The following is a 16,627-nucleotide window of genomic DNA, read 5'->3' as shown; positions in this document are numbered from 1 at the left end:
AACTAATAAAAGCCAAAAATGTTCTTTCTTTAACAGGGAAGTTCAGAGAGCTGACTTGTATCTGACAGCACTACAGTCTTTTCTCCAGGCTCCACAAGACCTCTTATCTTCTGACCAAAGACCTGACTAAATTCTTCTTAGACTCTCTTGTCCATAGGGTCTAACAGGTGCAACTGCCTCCATCCATACGCATTTCAGTTGCAGCTTGTCTCCGCTGTTCTAAGCAGCAATAAGAAATTTGAACCTAAATTAGGGGCATCATTTTGCACTGATTTTACGGAACTAGAAGTGCCAAGATGAGTGCTAAACTGAGAATTTGAATTGCAGAAGTGGGTGGTCTTTTTCAAATACCTTCAGGTTACATCATGTTTTAAAAGCATGAGCACCAGATTTTAGCAGAAAGGCCGTTATTGATAGATTACCTGTGGGTTTGGTAAAAATTGTTTTCTTTATAAAATACATACTATAAAATATTTTCATGGAAAAAATGAGACATACTTCTAATTTGGAATAATCATCTAAAAATTTCTGTCAGACTAGTTACAACACAGATTTTTCTTTTCTCAGCAATGTAATTAAGCAGTGCACATTTGGTAAAATAACTATTGTTTCTAAATTATCTACTGGGAACTGATTTTCTTTGTTCTTTGTTCTTTGATATTTGATCTGAGGCAAGTTTTCTACTGTTGTCAATGGACAGACTTACAGGGTTCTTGTTCAAAGGATCTGTATTTGTTCTTAGAAAGAAATGGGACAACTGTTTTTCATCTTCTTTGTATTTGTTCCTTTGATACTTAAATGGCTCAACTTCCGTTGTATTGATATCCAAAATAAGGAAAAACCTTTACGCTTGTGCTAGTTTTACATTGTTCCATTATTGCAATTTCTGCACAAGAAGTATTTTTTTTAGCATGTGATCAATCTATTTATTTATTTCTTTTCAGTGGCTTTCAGTTTTATTTGGACTCTCTCAGCGAAATTCACTTCTGTTGCCTCCAGGGCAGAGTAAACCCACTACCAGGATCAAGAGAGATACAAAATTCAAGTAAAATTAGTTCTTGGTCTCAGAAGGTTGATTTGAGCATGCTAGAAGTAGAAAGAGTCACACTAATCATATCCTTTAAGGCTGGGAACTCCATAAATTTGATAAACTGGAATCTACTTCATCAGTTAATTAAAAAAAAAAAAAAAGTTTTATAGAAATCATTAAACATCAAGAAATTAAAATTACTATGCACTAAGAGCAAAAAACAAAAAGGTTTTGATAAATTAAGCCTTCTGTTTTGTTAAATCTTCAGAGTAAATATTGTGCATGTGATAGAGTACTTTTAACTAGCTTGTGTTCAGGTACATGGATTCGTTGACCTAATTAAAAGCATTCCATTGGAATGAATGAAATACTTGGAATGTAAATATAGAGTATGTTTCTAGTGTATATTTCTGTGCAACACTGCTTTGTATCTTTGGTACAGTAAAATAGTCACAGGTATTTCCCCTCTGATTTACTTCTGACTGTAGGTAAGACTTAAGAAAATATGTTTCTGTGATCTATTTCAAACTGAGAGAGGGTAGGGACCCTAGCTTAAGCTTGGTGAATATGTTTCTGATCTTAGTCACAACTTTGATTATTTATCAATCTTTACATCTTCTAAAATATTTTGATATGCAAGAGACTATTTTTGCCGTCATCACTGAAATTATCTGCTTTCTCTTGCCTTTTTAGATAATCCAAATTTGACATAAACTACTTTTGTTCAGTCTAGAATTCAATCAGAATAAGTCTGAGTTTCACATAATTTCAATTTTAGGTATTTCAGATGCAAAACATAGATTCCACATTCATACAATCTGTATAATAATCTTACAACTTAATTCAGGAAATATTTACAAGCATTAGCTGGACATTTACAGGACGTTTGTCTCATGTTTGTCTTTTGAAAGAAATATAAAAACATTTGTTTAAAGATCTTAACTTTAGAGCTCAATATTATTCATATCAAATGTGATTAGACATTTCTTCATACTTTCAAGCTAATTCACAGCTATTCTAATCCAGTCTTAGTCAACTATTTATGCTTTGGTTTGAAACTCTTTAATTCCCTATGCTATGGTTTTCAAGTCCTTACTCCAAAAAATCAAATAAAAAGTTCAAGGTTCACAGCAGAGTATTATAATACTTCAGGTTTGTGATATTAGTTACATTAACAACGGATGCTAGTCAGTAAAGAAGCTGAAATCTGATTTAAAAACAAACAAAAAAAACACGATGCAAAATTAATGAAATACTTAGATCCCTCTTAATCAGTGCTTTTTGAAATGCAGCTCCTGTGTCAGTAGAGTTGGAACTGTTGGCACTAATTCTTGTTTATTTGAGGCCTGATTTAACTGTGTCACAATGCTGTTTTTGCTGCATGGGTGGAGTGTAAAGACCCTTAAGAGCCTTCAAAGGTTTTATTTGTGGGTGGGTTTTTTTGGTCTTTTGAAGTTAGAAAAATCATTTCTGCCACAGTGTGGAAGGAAAACTCTTGTAGGACAGGACCTCATTATACTAGTTAGAGCTGTTCCTTAAATCTAGATGAGTTACCTTCCAACGACTAGCTATTGTGTTTGACCAAGCCACTGAGCTACTCTGTAATTAGTTTTCTCTGGTGGAAAAAAATCTGATGTTCCTTGGAAAGGAACTTCTGAAGACTTGTAAAGTGTACAGGTGCCCAGATAAATGTGCATATTTTTTGTCACAACTGAAGACAGTGTTAGAGCTGGAGTCATCTGTTGCATCCTTCCATCCTTTAGGATACGGTGCAATATGCAATGGGTTACAATTTAAATGATTTTAATAAATTCATAATTCAAGTTAGTTTATTAGTTCATAAATTTCGGATTGTATGCATCAGCAAAGCTTTTGATGCTTTTTCTTGCACCATTCTTGTGTCTTAGTTGGGCTATCAGTTTGGATGAGTGGGCAGCTCATTGGGTAAAAGACACAGTTGGATGGTTGGCCTCAGAGGTTGTGGGTTTTGGGTCCTGCTCTACCTTGTGGCCAGTAGGTAACAAGTGGAGTTTGCAGGGACCTGTCCCGAACCTGTCCTGTTCAACAACTTTTGCAGTGACCTGCAGCAGGCAACACAGTGCACGCAAATTTACAGATGGCAGCAGACCGGGGGACATGGGCAGGCTGGAGGAGTGGTGGGCGTGCAGGAACTTCACAAAACAGCAAGAACAAATGCCAAGTCCTGCTCATGGGAAAGAAGAGCCCCTGGCAGGGATGCAGGCTGGGAAAAAAGGGGCTGGGGGTAGAGCAACTCTGTGGGAAAGGCCTTGGGGGTGCTGGCAGGCTGCAAAGTGCCCAGAGAGGCTGTGCTATCTCCATCCTTGGAGCTTGGCAAGACTGAACCAGACAAAATCCCGAGCGTTCCTGTTGGACCTAGTGGCTGAGCCTGCTTTGAGCCAGCAGTAGGACTTAAAGATGTCCTGAGGTCACCGTTCAACCTGAAATATCATATCCTGTGATTTCATGATAATTTATTTATTCAATTTCATATTTTAATTTAGATTTAAAATTTACCTTTGCTCTTTAATTTACATGTCTAAAATGTTACAGGCCTAATCTATTCAGAGAGTTACCTTAAATTCAGCTAGCACTTACTGTGCCTGTGTTTGTGTGTGTGTGTGCATGTTGTTTTAGTGTTCAGTTAAAAAAAAGTCTCAGCCTTAACCAAGTTCACATTTCAAAAATAATTGTTATATCACAAATATTATTTGCATCTCTGTGCTAATTACTAGTTTCTTTTGTGCTCATTTCTTGTGTAAACTTGTATATGATTAATATACTTTTTGTTTCAACAGAGGGAGAATATATCAAGATGTTCATGCGGGGTCGACCAATCACAATGTTCATTCCTTCTGATGTAGAAAACTATGATGATATTAGGACAGAGCTGCCTCCTGAGAAGTTAAAACTGGAGTGGGTGTATCCTTGATATCAGTAACTATTTATTTTTTAATGTTTTTTGTCTTGCCATGCCGTTCTTCTCTTTATCAGCCTTGTGTCTTCTCTGTTCAGTGACAATTTACTTGGGAGGGGAATATTAACAGGAGAAAAAAAAACCAACGCACATAAGTGCAATTCTTTGCACTACTTCTGTTTTGGCTCTGAAATGAAGTGGTTGATTTCTTGGACAGTCATTTACATTAAATATGTTAAATAAATCAAATATATCATATGAAGAAGTGAGTTGGTATGTGGCTGACGGCAGTTCTTCAGACTTAGTAGATCAGAAGTTCATAAGAGACATGCTTCTGCACACATTTGGGTCTTCCCATCACCCCCCCCCATCTCTGCAGATTCTTCCTGTGAGCTGCGATTATATAATTTTTTTAGTCCTCCTGTAAAATAGCAGGTCTAGACAGCACTCGAATTGGTGTAATAATCCCAGGTTTGATCCTTCTGATCTTGCTGAAAGCAAGAAGATTTTTATAAACATTGATGATGCGCTGTCATATATCAGGATATGTGTACAGACAGGGTCTCCCCATACCTCCATTCGTGTATGTGCCTAAGGCATGTATTTTAAGCCACCCTTTGTTACTCAGTTAAGGAAAGACGATTTCTCTATTATTTTCTGTGCTTTTATTAACTTTTAGATGTTTGAAATCAATGATATTGTGTATTCAGTTATGAAAAAGCAGCTGTGGAGCTAGCGTCCTCTGAACTTTGGAGACAGATTATGAAAGCTTAGACCATAAAAGAGGAATGTTTTATTTTAAAAGTCTGGTTGGAAAGAAAACTGAGCTCTTACTCAGGCTTTGCAAAGTTGTGGTGATCTTCTTTGCTACTGTCACCACTGTTGGGTGCTGATGCTGGCACTATATGACTATGAAGTAATGGGTTGGGTCAGTTGCTGATCTGGCTGAAATGCAATCTTTTTTCGTGGAGTTAACTTTCAGGAGGATCAACTCATTAATTTGATTTTTCCCACAAACATGCAAGGGCTAGGATCAACACACTAGAGGAAGGGCCAACCTACTGTTTCAGCAGCGGTGAGGAGTTTGGACTGATGAAAACTGATCATGAAATCATACCCTCAGTTAAGTAGGTGCAAATCCCTCTGTGGACACATTTATTTAATGTCCAAGGACCTTAAGTTCAGGTTAAATCAGTTTCCTGCTGTGGGCTAATTAAAGTGAAATAAATCTAGTCTAAACAAATTGTCCACATGTTTTTGGAATCTGTTTAAGGAAATGTCATTCTAAATCAGACTGCTATATTTCTGGCTATAGGATATCTTTTGGATATAACGTTGAAGAAAACAATGAGGAAAAAGCAGTAAAATTTCTGAGGGAGTACTGCTGATCCATATGACATTGAACAAAATTGGCCTTCAGTTTTGGAGACATGAAGTTCCAGCAGCAGATCATGTACTTTGTGTACAGGCTTAGAAAAGCTGAGAAATCTGCAAGCCAGCCATAACTGCCAAATGTAATGGCAGATTGAAGATTGTACACTTTATTAACAAGGTATGGGGACAGTGATTCACAGAGTGTTTTAATAATGTCAGTGTTTTGCAACTGAAAGGTTAATGGAGTGTTGAATAATTCAATTGGTAAGCTTTGTTTTGAAGACCTTTTAATTCTCCAGCAATTGCCTTCTGGATGGTTGTTTATAATTGGGCTTTCCTTTGATATTACCATCCTGGAGGATGCTATTTACAGGCTAGCTGATGAACCATGAGGATAAACAACTTCAAGGCAAGAACAGAGGCAAAAGATTGTGTGGTAGGGTTTTTGGTCTTTGTTGTTGTGTGGGGAGGTGGGGGTGGAATTGTTCTTTTTAGATGAGCTGTGTTCTGTGGGTGTTTTCAACGACTGATACCTGGTACTGTAGATTCAACAGAACACACTTTGCTTTTGTCTGCCCTGCAGATTACTGACAATTAAAGAAATACCTAAACAGCTTGGCAAGATGAAGTAGTTCATGGGGAAATCTGAGCTGACTGTCTCTGGTTCTTGAGTGATTTCATGTAAATTTAGTTTGAGTATTCCTGCTTTGCAGTGCAATCTTGCTTACTGCACTTCAGAACTGGTTAAAGAATATCAGGCATTCCTACTAAGAGGGAAATGGGCTGCTCTAGAAGCTACAGAGATCACTGTCAGTGCTGCTGTTGATAGGCAATGACTTTTTAGCCTCTTTCTTCCAGTGTAAAGTAGCTCAGTTTCTACAGGGAATTTCTGACTTCCCTTTATAAGCTTATTTTTAACACTGGTGCTCTTCTTTCTAAGAATAATTCAAGTCAGTGGTAATGATACTATTGAATGCTGTTGTACAGCAGATCACTTTCCATGGGGGCCTTGGCTATTTTTACCCTATTAAAAATAAAACAAACAAACAAACAAAACTAAAAGCTGTTAAGTATATCTTTTTTTTGGTGACAAAACAGTCCAAACCTTCACGATACTAAGACTGAATTTCCTTCAGCCTCATTGAAACATGTCTTACTGAAAGATAAACATTGAAATTTAGTGGAAATTAAGCATCAAAGTTGTATTGCTGTTTTTCCTGCAGAGGGATGATCCATCATTGTATTAATGTATCTCTGCTCTCTCGTTCTGAGAGTGTGGAGAAGGAAAGAGCTGCTGTGGAATAGCAACACCTCTTGTTTTCTCTCAAGATGCCTGGGATGGAGCATGAAGAAAGCAAAAAATTCTCTCACAAAATAGGTTGTTGCTTTAAATGCTCCTAGAAAATGCAGCCACTCTTTGGTACATTGTTATGTAGGAGGGTGAAGGAAAGGAACGGACTGAGAAAACATAACTGTTTTTTTCAGGCTCATGAATGCCAGAGCTTAACAGAGGGTGCCAAAATATGTAGCCGTAGCTTCACATAGTGAACATCTGAGATGAAAGGATGGATGTTCAAAGATGACAATCACAAGAAATCCATATCAATACATTGCCTATTATATACAGCAGATCAACAGCATCTGCCTTTCTCCTCTGAGATGCTATTTAGAATAGTGTTCTTCATGCTTCTGTATAGAAATAATATTTTCATTGGTTTATAGCCCATCATTTCTGAAAGTTCACTGGTCTGGTTTATTTGTTCCCCTTTTGTAAAGGGCCATTCTAGAGGTTGTTTTTTTTTTGTTCCACTGGTGTTTGAAAGAGGAGAGGAAAATTTAGTGTGAAGGTAAATACTGATAAAAGAGAAACTGAAGCATCCTTTTTCCTGCTCTCAGCATTGTGTTGTATCACCATTTCTCTTCACATCATTTGTTAAGCAAGCTTAGCTTCAGAGGAGCCATTGTGTTCTTCTGTAGTAAAGGGAAGACAGCAAGATAGAAATCTGTTTTCTTTTCCTTACTCTAAAAAGACTTAATTGATAACTGAATGCAGTGTCCCTCTTTGAACCACTATTTATTTACATTATTTAATGAACATGTTTAATTTTGCAAGTGTTCTTGTGGTACAGTAGTCTTGTAGTTTGATGGGCTACAGGGACTACATCCCTGTAGTTTCAGGAACTACAAAAGAGGAAAGACCTGTATTAGCTATTCATGTTGTGGGGCATTTTTTGGATGTAGAGGGTGGCATTGAGTGGTATTTTTGTTAGAGAAGTAGTCCTTGACCGAGAACAGAGGCCAGGCTATCAAGCAAGGAGATTTTGGTTTAAATACTCCCAAACCTGCGCTACTGTACCTACTTTTAATTATGAGAGGGCCAGCTTAACCCACCCAGCTTTCTCTGTGTTGGTCTTTTACTTCATCCTGTCTATCTCATTAACCAAGACCTTGGAATCCTTTACCTAAAGTTGCTAAAGGCATCTCCTGCTGTTCTAGGTATATTAGTTGGTACTAAAGTGGGAACCTCTCTCTGAAGAGTTCAGGACATAATGAGAAAATTTTATATATATATATATATAATTTATATATATATATATATATGTATTTAAGGCTTCAAAGCTGCTGTTCAAGTCCGAGTGTTGATTTTGCTAGTAAACAGTGACCCTGAAACTGAAACACAGGCAGACAGCCACATTAATAGTCTAGATGAAGAAAATCACACCAGCTTCAAAGTAATATCAAGATACAGTTACATCTGATCAGTGCTAAACCATGTTTTGATTGCAGTGCATATAAAACTTCTGAATGTTGTTAGTGTCATGGTAGTTATACAGGTTTTCTACAAGAATCATCCCTTTTATGTATTTTGGGTAGTTTGAGGTAGATTATTTTTCCCTGTGTCAGTTCATTTTGAGATTTGTTTGCTTTAAAAATACTCTAAAATGTTCTTAAGAACTATTTCCTGGACTTGGCAGCTGCTGTGCTGAAGCTTGCCTTTTTCTGAAGGGCGTTAGGAATTTTCACACGCTTATTTTGAAAGGCCAGACAAAACCAATATGCTGGTCCCTGGCATAGAGTTGTCCAAGCTCTGTTACTGTAAAAGATATACAGCCTGTACCGTGACGTCTTGCTGTTACCTGATGAAAATTCATATTAAGGATTTTTATAAAGTGACACAGCTACATTTGTTTTACCTGAGTGTGCATTATATGTTTTATTTTTCCATCAATGAATATCACTTTAAGTGGATTGGTTTTCTGAAGTCTGATCATATTCTTATTTTTTTAAAACTTTTACTGAAATTGTGCTGTAATTTCAGAGGAAAACATAAAGGGCACTTCATGGCATGAGAGCTCCCCAGGAATCCTTTCAAAATTTGTTGGAATTTTTCTGTGTGTGTGATATACAGTGATTATGAAAGCCTTGACTCTAAAAATATATAAATGTATAGATATGGGTATCGTGGAAGAGATTGTCGAGCCAATGTTTACCTCCTTCCTACCGGAGAAATTGTATATTTCATAGCATCAGTGGTGGTACTATTTAACTATGAGGAGAGAACTCAGCGACACTACCTGGGTCATACGGACTGCGTTAAATGGTTAGTATAAAACATTTGTGTGTGTGTGTGTGTCATAATTCAGGAATGTATTTATTTTTAAAATTTTCTCACTGTATCTATGATCTCCTTAATGTCATCATGATTGTAGTTATTTTCTGTTTCAACAGTCCCTGTAGATATCACTGTAGTAAGTGCCTTAGAAATGAATGGTTATATAACAGTCCACATTAGCTTAGGTTTTCTGGTTTAAATATAAAATTCGATACATAGATACCGTAGGATTGCCAGATTAGAGACAGGATAAATTATTCTAAATAGATGTCCCAATAATTAAAAATGGTCATCAGCCTAATTCTAGATCAGGGATTTAAAGGCAATATGGCAAAGGCGTAGACTTAAAGGAGAATTAGAAAACCAAATGTAAGACTAAGCAGTAATTTTCTCATTTTTTAAATGGATGCCCCATCCAAGTATTAAGACCATCTGAGATATGAGAGAGACGCTTGAAAACAAAACATAAAAACAGGAAAATTGAAGCCAACATCATTGTTGGTGCAAACGTTCGTCACTTTACAATGTTAGTCTTAAGAGTAGCATAGGGCTTTGATTTTAAGGCAAATATAGACTCCTTGCTGTACCTGAATGGAAGAAAGGAGTTGCTCCCTAAACCTCTTTTCTCCTGGCTCTGCTTTTATAACTGTAATTCCTTCCTATGGGAGTAATGCTATTAGTCTTGTATTCTTCATGTTCATTCAAGAAACTCGACTGAATTGTAAACATTTTGGTGCTCATCACTCTGACTTCTTCAGGCCTCCTCCACTGCTCCCCCTTGCCTGTTTCTTTTTGTTGTTGTTGTTTTTTCACCTTTTAATATTACAGAGAAAGCAAATGAGAAGGCTAGTCAAAAAATAAGTAGGAGTAAGAGGACATAGACTTTGAAATTACAGTATCTGTTTTTTCACATGGTCTTCAAAACAAAAGCAGATTTTGACTTACGCTAAGAGTGCACCATACTGGAGATTTTCATTAGTACAATTATATCAGTAACTCATTTCAAGATTCAAGGGACAGTAAGCCCTGACTCCTGGGTGCACATGCCCTCAGCCATCTTTTCAACTGTTTTTGCTCAGGTTCATGCTATCTCTTGATTTAGGCATGAACTATGCTCTAGTGCTTATAAACATGGCAAATAATAATGTCTTGGAAGTTCAACATGGGATGTTGTTGTTTTGTTACAGTGGACTCCCAGTATAGTGCAAACCTGAGATTTATTTGTCTGAGCACATGTGAAGGTGGCTCTTCTGGCACTCCTGGTTGTGTGCCTGCAGCCAGTGTAAAAACCTGATCAACCCATCAGGATTTTGCAGTATAATATGCCATGAAATGGTCTGTCAAGGAACGCATTCAAGCTGTCTCATTAAAAGTGGGATCTAGGATCATAAGTGTCTTCCTGGGCTTCTGTTGAAAAACAAAAGAAAAAAAAACTTCCAGTTTTCAAGGCCAATGACAGCAAAAGCAAGTCATATTTCTGTCTGTCTTAGTCTTGCAGTTCATCCAGACAAAATTAGAATTGCAACAGGACAGTTAGCTGGAGTGGATAAAGATGGAAGGGTAAGTAATAGAGCTGTCGAGCAGTAGTGTCTTGTTCTTAAAATCAGGAAATTTTGTTTCGTTTTGTTTTTGTGTGTGTGTTGTTGGTTTTTTTTAATTTCATCATCACCTTCTTTTTGCAGTTATTTTTGTAATACATTGCATATACTGAGATATTGTGCTGTTTCTAAGGTAACAATAGTATCTCTAGCAAAAGATAGTACCGTGGAAGCACTCAACCATATATCAAAAAGAGTAGAGGCTCATAATCATTTATCTGAGAAACTCATTTTTAATTCTGCAAGCAAATCTGGACCTTGTAATTGATTTATAAGGCCGTATCATTTCTGTCACATATTTTTCAATAACTTCCCAGAGGAAAGCAAGTCCCCAGTACAGTGGGTCTGTGTACTCCTAAGGCTTCATGGGAAAGGAAACCAACTTTGGGAGTCTGTGGAAGGTGTACCAAGCTGCCCTACAAACTTGCTCAGTTGAGAACAAGCATAGTTAAATGCTCTTGTCCCTGGCTGTTGTTAAACTCTATCACAATTTGAATAATGGGATTATCTTCCTGAACTTACAGATGGAGGGAAAAAAAAAATCAGATACTTCGAAGTGCAGAAACATGTTAACTACAACTTTTTCTCAGGTGTTTAACTTAATGTCTTATTTTCCACTGAGCATTTGTTTAATCATGTTACGATTTTTTTTTTAATGGTGAATGCTGTCCTTAAGACAATTTAATTCCCACTGCATTTATAATTGTTTCACATTTATGCAGCTAACTTGCTTTGGGATAGCACTTGGATGAAATATTGACATGGAGGTTTTCATTCGCTGGTTATGGTTAGATGACTCAGTGCACCAGCATTGTTTTTTTGGCGTGTGGTTTGTTTGTTGTTTTTTTTTTTTTAGTATTATTTTTTGCATACTTTTATGTTTTAAAAAATAGGGTTTGATCACTTGTTTCAATTGCTGTGTGAGATTTTTAGGTCTGGGGTTTGAAATGCAAGATGACTTCTATTTTTGTTCAATGGTTTGAATTGGGCTGAGATTTATTTGCACAGCTACCAAATGCCTTCTTGATGTATGCAGCTTGCACGTGGTGGGCAGAAACCGTCTTGACTCTTGCCTTTTGAGGTTCAAAATACAATCCAGCAGCAGCATCAACAGAGGTCATCTGCATTTCAGTCCACAGTTTGCAGTTTGGGTAGCTTGACATAACTTTAAGCCTGTGTTTGACACTTTTGCCACTGGTGACACCCATTTGTCCTGTTGCTTTTGCGCAGCCCTTGCAGCCCCATGTTAGAGTGTGGGACTCGGTGAGCCTGGTGACGCTGCAGGTTATCGGCCTGGGGACTTTTGAGCGTGGAGTGGGGTGCCTGGATTTTTCAAAAGCGGTAAGACGGATTCTGCTACCTGGTGTTTTACCTCAGTTATCCGACCCTGTGTCAACTGGCAAGTCTCTCAACTGAGATTTCTGAATACAATTGCCTACCTGACCTGCTTCGGTACTAAAAGTGTGTCAGTAAAGTTTATGCATACTTTATAAAAATAGCTGACAGCAAGTGAGGTGGAAAAACAGGAAATTGCAGATGTAAAGTTGTGGCAACAAACTAGCACTGTATATAAATAGCAGACACAGAAATACCTTGACTAGAAATTGAAATCTGTGCTGGGTTTGGTGGGGAAGGGGAGCTTTTGTTTATTTAGATGTTAAAAACAAATTTGTTACTGAGGTTCATGAAGACATTTTAGTGAGTTTTAATGGAAAGGGTAACTTTTCTGTTTGCACAACTGGAATAGGTTTTTATGCACCAACAGGAAACTTAAATAAATAAATAAATAAAAATCTTGTGCCATTTTCATAAAGGTATAGTTTATTCAACTCATGCTTCTTAATTTTGCATAGAATAAAAAATAGAAGTCTTGTCACTGAGCCCACAAAATTTATCAGTAGTAGTAGTAGTAAACAGAAATGTGTTGTTTGGCACTGATAAAATTCTAATGTCAAAATTGCTGCTGAGTTTATTTTGTGTAAAAAACATGTATTTTAATATTTAAGCTACCTTTGTACTTTTGCCAAAACATTAAGACGTATCAGAACTCTTGAAAACCCACACTGTGATTGTTGCATACAAGAATGCAAGTGGCAGAAAATAAATGTATCCAAAAAAAAAAAAAGAAAAGAAAAAGAAATCTGCTGTATTGTGCTTATGGAGAAATTGAAGCACAGAACAATTAAGGTGGGAAGGGACCTCTGGAGATAACTAATCCAGGGCAGACTGCTTCGGACTGTACAGTTGTGTTTTGAGCTTCTCCAGGGAAAACCTGTTGAAAATAAATGCTTATGCTCCCCTGCTGCAGTTTCACTAAACTTTGAAACATTACTTAGTTATGTATAGATATTGACTTCCAGGATATAAACTTATTTATAGATAGGGTGTAGCATAAATAAAATAATGTGAGAGAAACACTGTGATTCCTATTGCTGTAGCAAATCAGGAAATTTTTAAACTCAGGTTTCTTTTAAGATGAATAAATGCATGTTCCACCACTTAAAAATTAAAAATAATAATTAAAAAAAAAAACACTAAGGAATTCTTTTGAACATTGTATTCTAGTTTTTATTAGACTGAAGGTTGAATGTGAAGTATCTAGAACTGTTTTTAATCACATAATCCCACTAACCTATGCAAGAACTGTTTATATCACCAATACTGTCTCAAGGTTTTTTTTCCACTTAATTGGAAAGTATGTTTGCATATTGCTGCTCATAATAGTGTTAGTATTTGGGAATAGAAATTTCAGCCACCTCTATTTTCATAATCTATTAGAGAATGCAGGCTGAACTGCAAGAATGAACTTTAAAATAAATAAGGCCTCTATCAAAACTTTCTACAAATGTCCTTGAAACAACTGGTTCGTGCAAGTATGTGTTGCTGTGAATAAGTATGTTTTTGTTCTAAGAATCTGTCTATTCCTTTAATTCTACATAGCTACATTTTCTGTTTTGTTGTAGAATTTTTTAAAATAAGACATTTCAGTTATTTAATACAGAAGATGCCAGCCTTCTTGCTTCTGTAAGCATCTTTTTATTCAGAAAGTGTTACCCTTGCTCCAGTTTTACCAACTACGTAATGAAACTGCTTGGCACTTAATGTTCTGTGAGGGGAAAAAAAAATGAGATGTCCTTTCAAAATGTTAGTATTGCAAAGTTGTGTGTATGTGACAGTGACATTTAAGAAAGAAAACCACAAGGAGAACTGTGTGTTCTGGGACCTGAGGAAAAACAAAGTATTTGCAGACTAGAAAAAGGAATAAACACTTACGCTACTAGCATGATAATACAAGAGAAAAGAAAGGAGGGGGAAAAAAAAGAGAGAGAGAGAGAGAGAGAGATTTGGGTATCTTTAAAGCTTTCCTAGAATATTTTTTGAAGCATGGTGATATGTGGTGAGATTATGCAAAAATATGTCTTACCTCTAAGAAAAAAGGAAATCCCTTTAAAAGGAGTTGCTAAATTTATATTTGTACTTTTGTGTCTTTTAAATATTACTGCCATGCCCCTTTTCTGAACGAGGCTTAATAGTTCTTTTTCAGCACCTCATTTCTTTTTCCTTTAGGATTCTGGTACTCATTTGTGCGTAATTGATGACTCTAATGAGCATATGCTCACTGTGTGGGATTGGCAGAAGAAATCAAAAGTAGCAGAAATAAAGGTAAATATTGCACAAATACCTATTCTAAAATGCAGATGCTTTCATTCACAAAAATATAATGATTTTGTGAGACACAAACTTGATTTTACATGGAAACAATTGTGTAATTCTGCTGGGTTGTATAAGGGCACAAAAGAAATGTATTCTTAATTTGTGTTCTGGAAGGGTTTTGAATACTTATAATTTAATTTTACTCTTCCCTAAGGACCAATCCAAATAAAGTAATTCTCTAACATTTTCCTAATTAAAAAAAAATAAAAAATCCTGGACACTTTAAGGAGCTGAAGCGATGGTTCAACCTGTAATTGTTAATTTTATATATATATACACACACTAACACACACATGCTTCTAGACATTCCTTATTTTCATTTTTGTCTGAATCAAATTCCAGACATTGATTCTTGGTATATGTACTTTTGTAGATTGCAGTCTGATCTGCTTTCCAGTTTTCTGTATAAACTTTGAAATTTCTGATCAGAGAGAAGTGTTCAGAGGTGTTGCAGTCATTTTTGGTGTAGTTTATACCACTGGAAACATCCAATCCAGTAATAATTTTCTTTTGAACTCCATGTTTTCTGACAATGTTGCTCAATTTTTTACAGTATCAAGCATCTGCTTGATATATATACAGCATCGGATATATGGATGTGGAGCTATTTTTTTAAAAATTTATTTTTTAATCGTGAGTCAGTAATGGAAGACTCTACAAGCATATATGTCTATATGATTACAAATTTGCAATTCCAAATAATAAGATCAGAACTTTTTGACCCATTTTTTCTTAAATCATGTTGACTCATAATAAATATACACTATTCTATAAGTTTTAATGATAATTCTGTGTCAGCTTTTTAAATTTATTTTATTTCCTTGCTGATATTTATTATGAAACTATTTGCAATATTCCTTATATTTCCTATTTTATTGACATCGTATTTTGACTCTTCAGGGAGTTAGTTCCTTGGCATTTCAGAATCAGCTAAAACCAATTCAGCAAGGACAACTTGCCCTTCAGTTATTCATGTTTAGGACTTGATCTTATACTATCTTAAGCACCTTTGACAACAGCTGGGTTTGTTGTGAGGAGGGAGTTTCCTCCCTTGACCTACTGTGCAGAACAGAAGCCTTTTCTCAGCTGAATTAGGTTAAATTTTTCAGTCCTTAGTTTCCATATGATTTTTGGATGCAGTAGATCAACTCATGTCGAGGAAAATGTGTGTGTGAAGCATAATTCAATGAATACAGCCATCAAGACAAAAATGAAATTTAAGAAGGTTGTTTTCTTAAAGTGAGCCCAAAATGGTGGAGTGGGAAAGGGCAAAGCTTCTGTACTCCTGCAGGTGCTGATTCAACAATACTTAAGTGTACTCCTTGAAAGTGTGTCCTTAAATCACATAGACATAAATGGGCATTGATGCCTTTACTTAAATGTTTTGTACAATAACTGCCTCCAGGAAATGATCTTCGTTGACAGTTTTGTTGAATTTACTTTAGTAGTGAGATAAATGACAGGTTAACTTGTTTGTAAAATTTATTGGTGAGGGATAAAATATTCACTGATGTGTTAATAATTCAGTAAAAGTACATGCAGCCAGTAAAAATATAAAGGTGGGACTCTGTATTTCAGAGTTTTGATTTGTGGGGGCTTTTTTTTTTCTTCTTCTTCTTTCTTCCTGAGGAGGAAAGAAGGTGAGAGGAAGATAGAACCCAAAGGATTTTTTATTGAATTTCAGAAAGAGAATGATGGATATAATCCTGGTATGCTAGGATTTTCTCAGTTGCTTCTATCACAGTTTTATTACCCAGAATAACAAACTAGTCTAGTACAGAAACTAAGCAGGGTGTTCAACCCAAAAAAGTCTTTTTAATATTTCATTCACTTCACATGGCCAAAGTCTTAGCTATTACAGAAAGCAAAAGCTTTTGCAATTTAGAATGTGTTTAAAACTGTACTTTTTACTGAAGTTTTATTAGCAATTAAAAAAAAACAAACACCTTATGAATATTGTGAAAAGCAATAGTTAATTCAGTCATTCAGTCATAATGCAGTCATTCAGACAGTCAATTTAGCAGGGAACACTTAGGGATTTTTGTATACATACAACATCCTGTGTAGTTCCTCCTATCTTTGTTCTGAAACTTGTGATTTTACATGAGTTTCTAGTAAAATTAGAATATGAACATCTGAATAAATATTATTTCTGTTATTTCAGACTACAAATGAAGTTGTTCTTGCTGTGGAATTCCATCCAACTGATGCAAATACCATAATAACGTGTGGCAAATCTCATATATTTTTTTGGACCTGGAGTGGCAATTCATTATCAAGAAAGCAAGGGATATTTGGGGTAAGAATGTCTTGATATGAGGTCAGTTTTAAATCAGTGGAATGATCTGTTCATGCTATCTACA

At 36.0% G+C, this 16,627-nt stretch overlaps 1 protein-coding gene across 18 annotated transcripts in view; it reads left to right on the top strand.

The window, feature by feature from the left end:
- The window catches only part of EML4 (EMAP like 4), a 158,261-nt gene that overhangs the window by 116,630 nt on the left and 25,004 nt on the right, over positions 1–16,627 (top strand). For all 18 annotated transcript variants that reach the window (XM_040550603.1, XM_040550600.1, XM_040550594.1 and 15 more), the window contains 6 exons: positions 3,847–3,970; positions 8,791–8,940; positions 10,443–10,512; positions 11,781–11,891; positions 14,118–14,213; positions 16,429–16,563. In XM_040550603.1, the coding sequence (XP_040406537.1) occupies positions 3,847–3,970; positions 8,791–8,940; positions 10,443–10,512; positions 11,781–11,891; positions 14,118–14,213; positions 16,429–16,563 (686 nt within the window). The remainder of the gene's footprint in view (positions 1–3,846; positions 3,971–8,790; positions 8,941–10,442; positions 10,513–11,780; positions 11,892–14,117; positions 14,214–16,428; positions 16,564–16,627) is intronic.

This window comes from Cygnus olor, chromosome 3 (assembly GCF_009769625.2).
Source record: "Cygnus olor isolate bCygOlo1 chromosome 3, bCygOlo1.pri.v2, whole genome shotgun sequence".
NCBI lineage: Eukaryota > Metazoa > Chordata > Aves > Anseriformes > Anatidae > Cygnus > Cygnus olor.
Note: the sequence above shows the minus strand (reverse complement) of the source record. Positions and strands in the feature narration are given on the sequence as shown.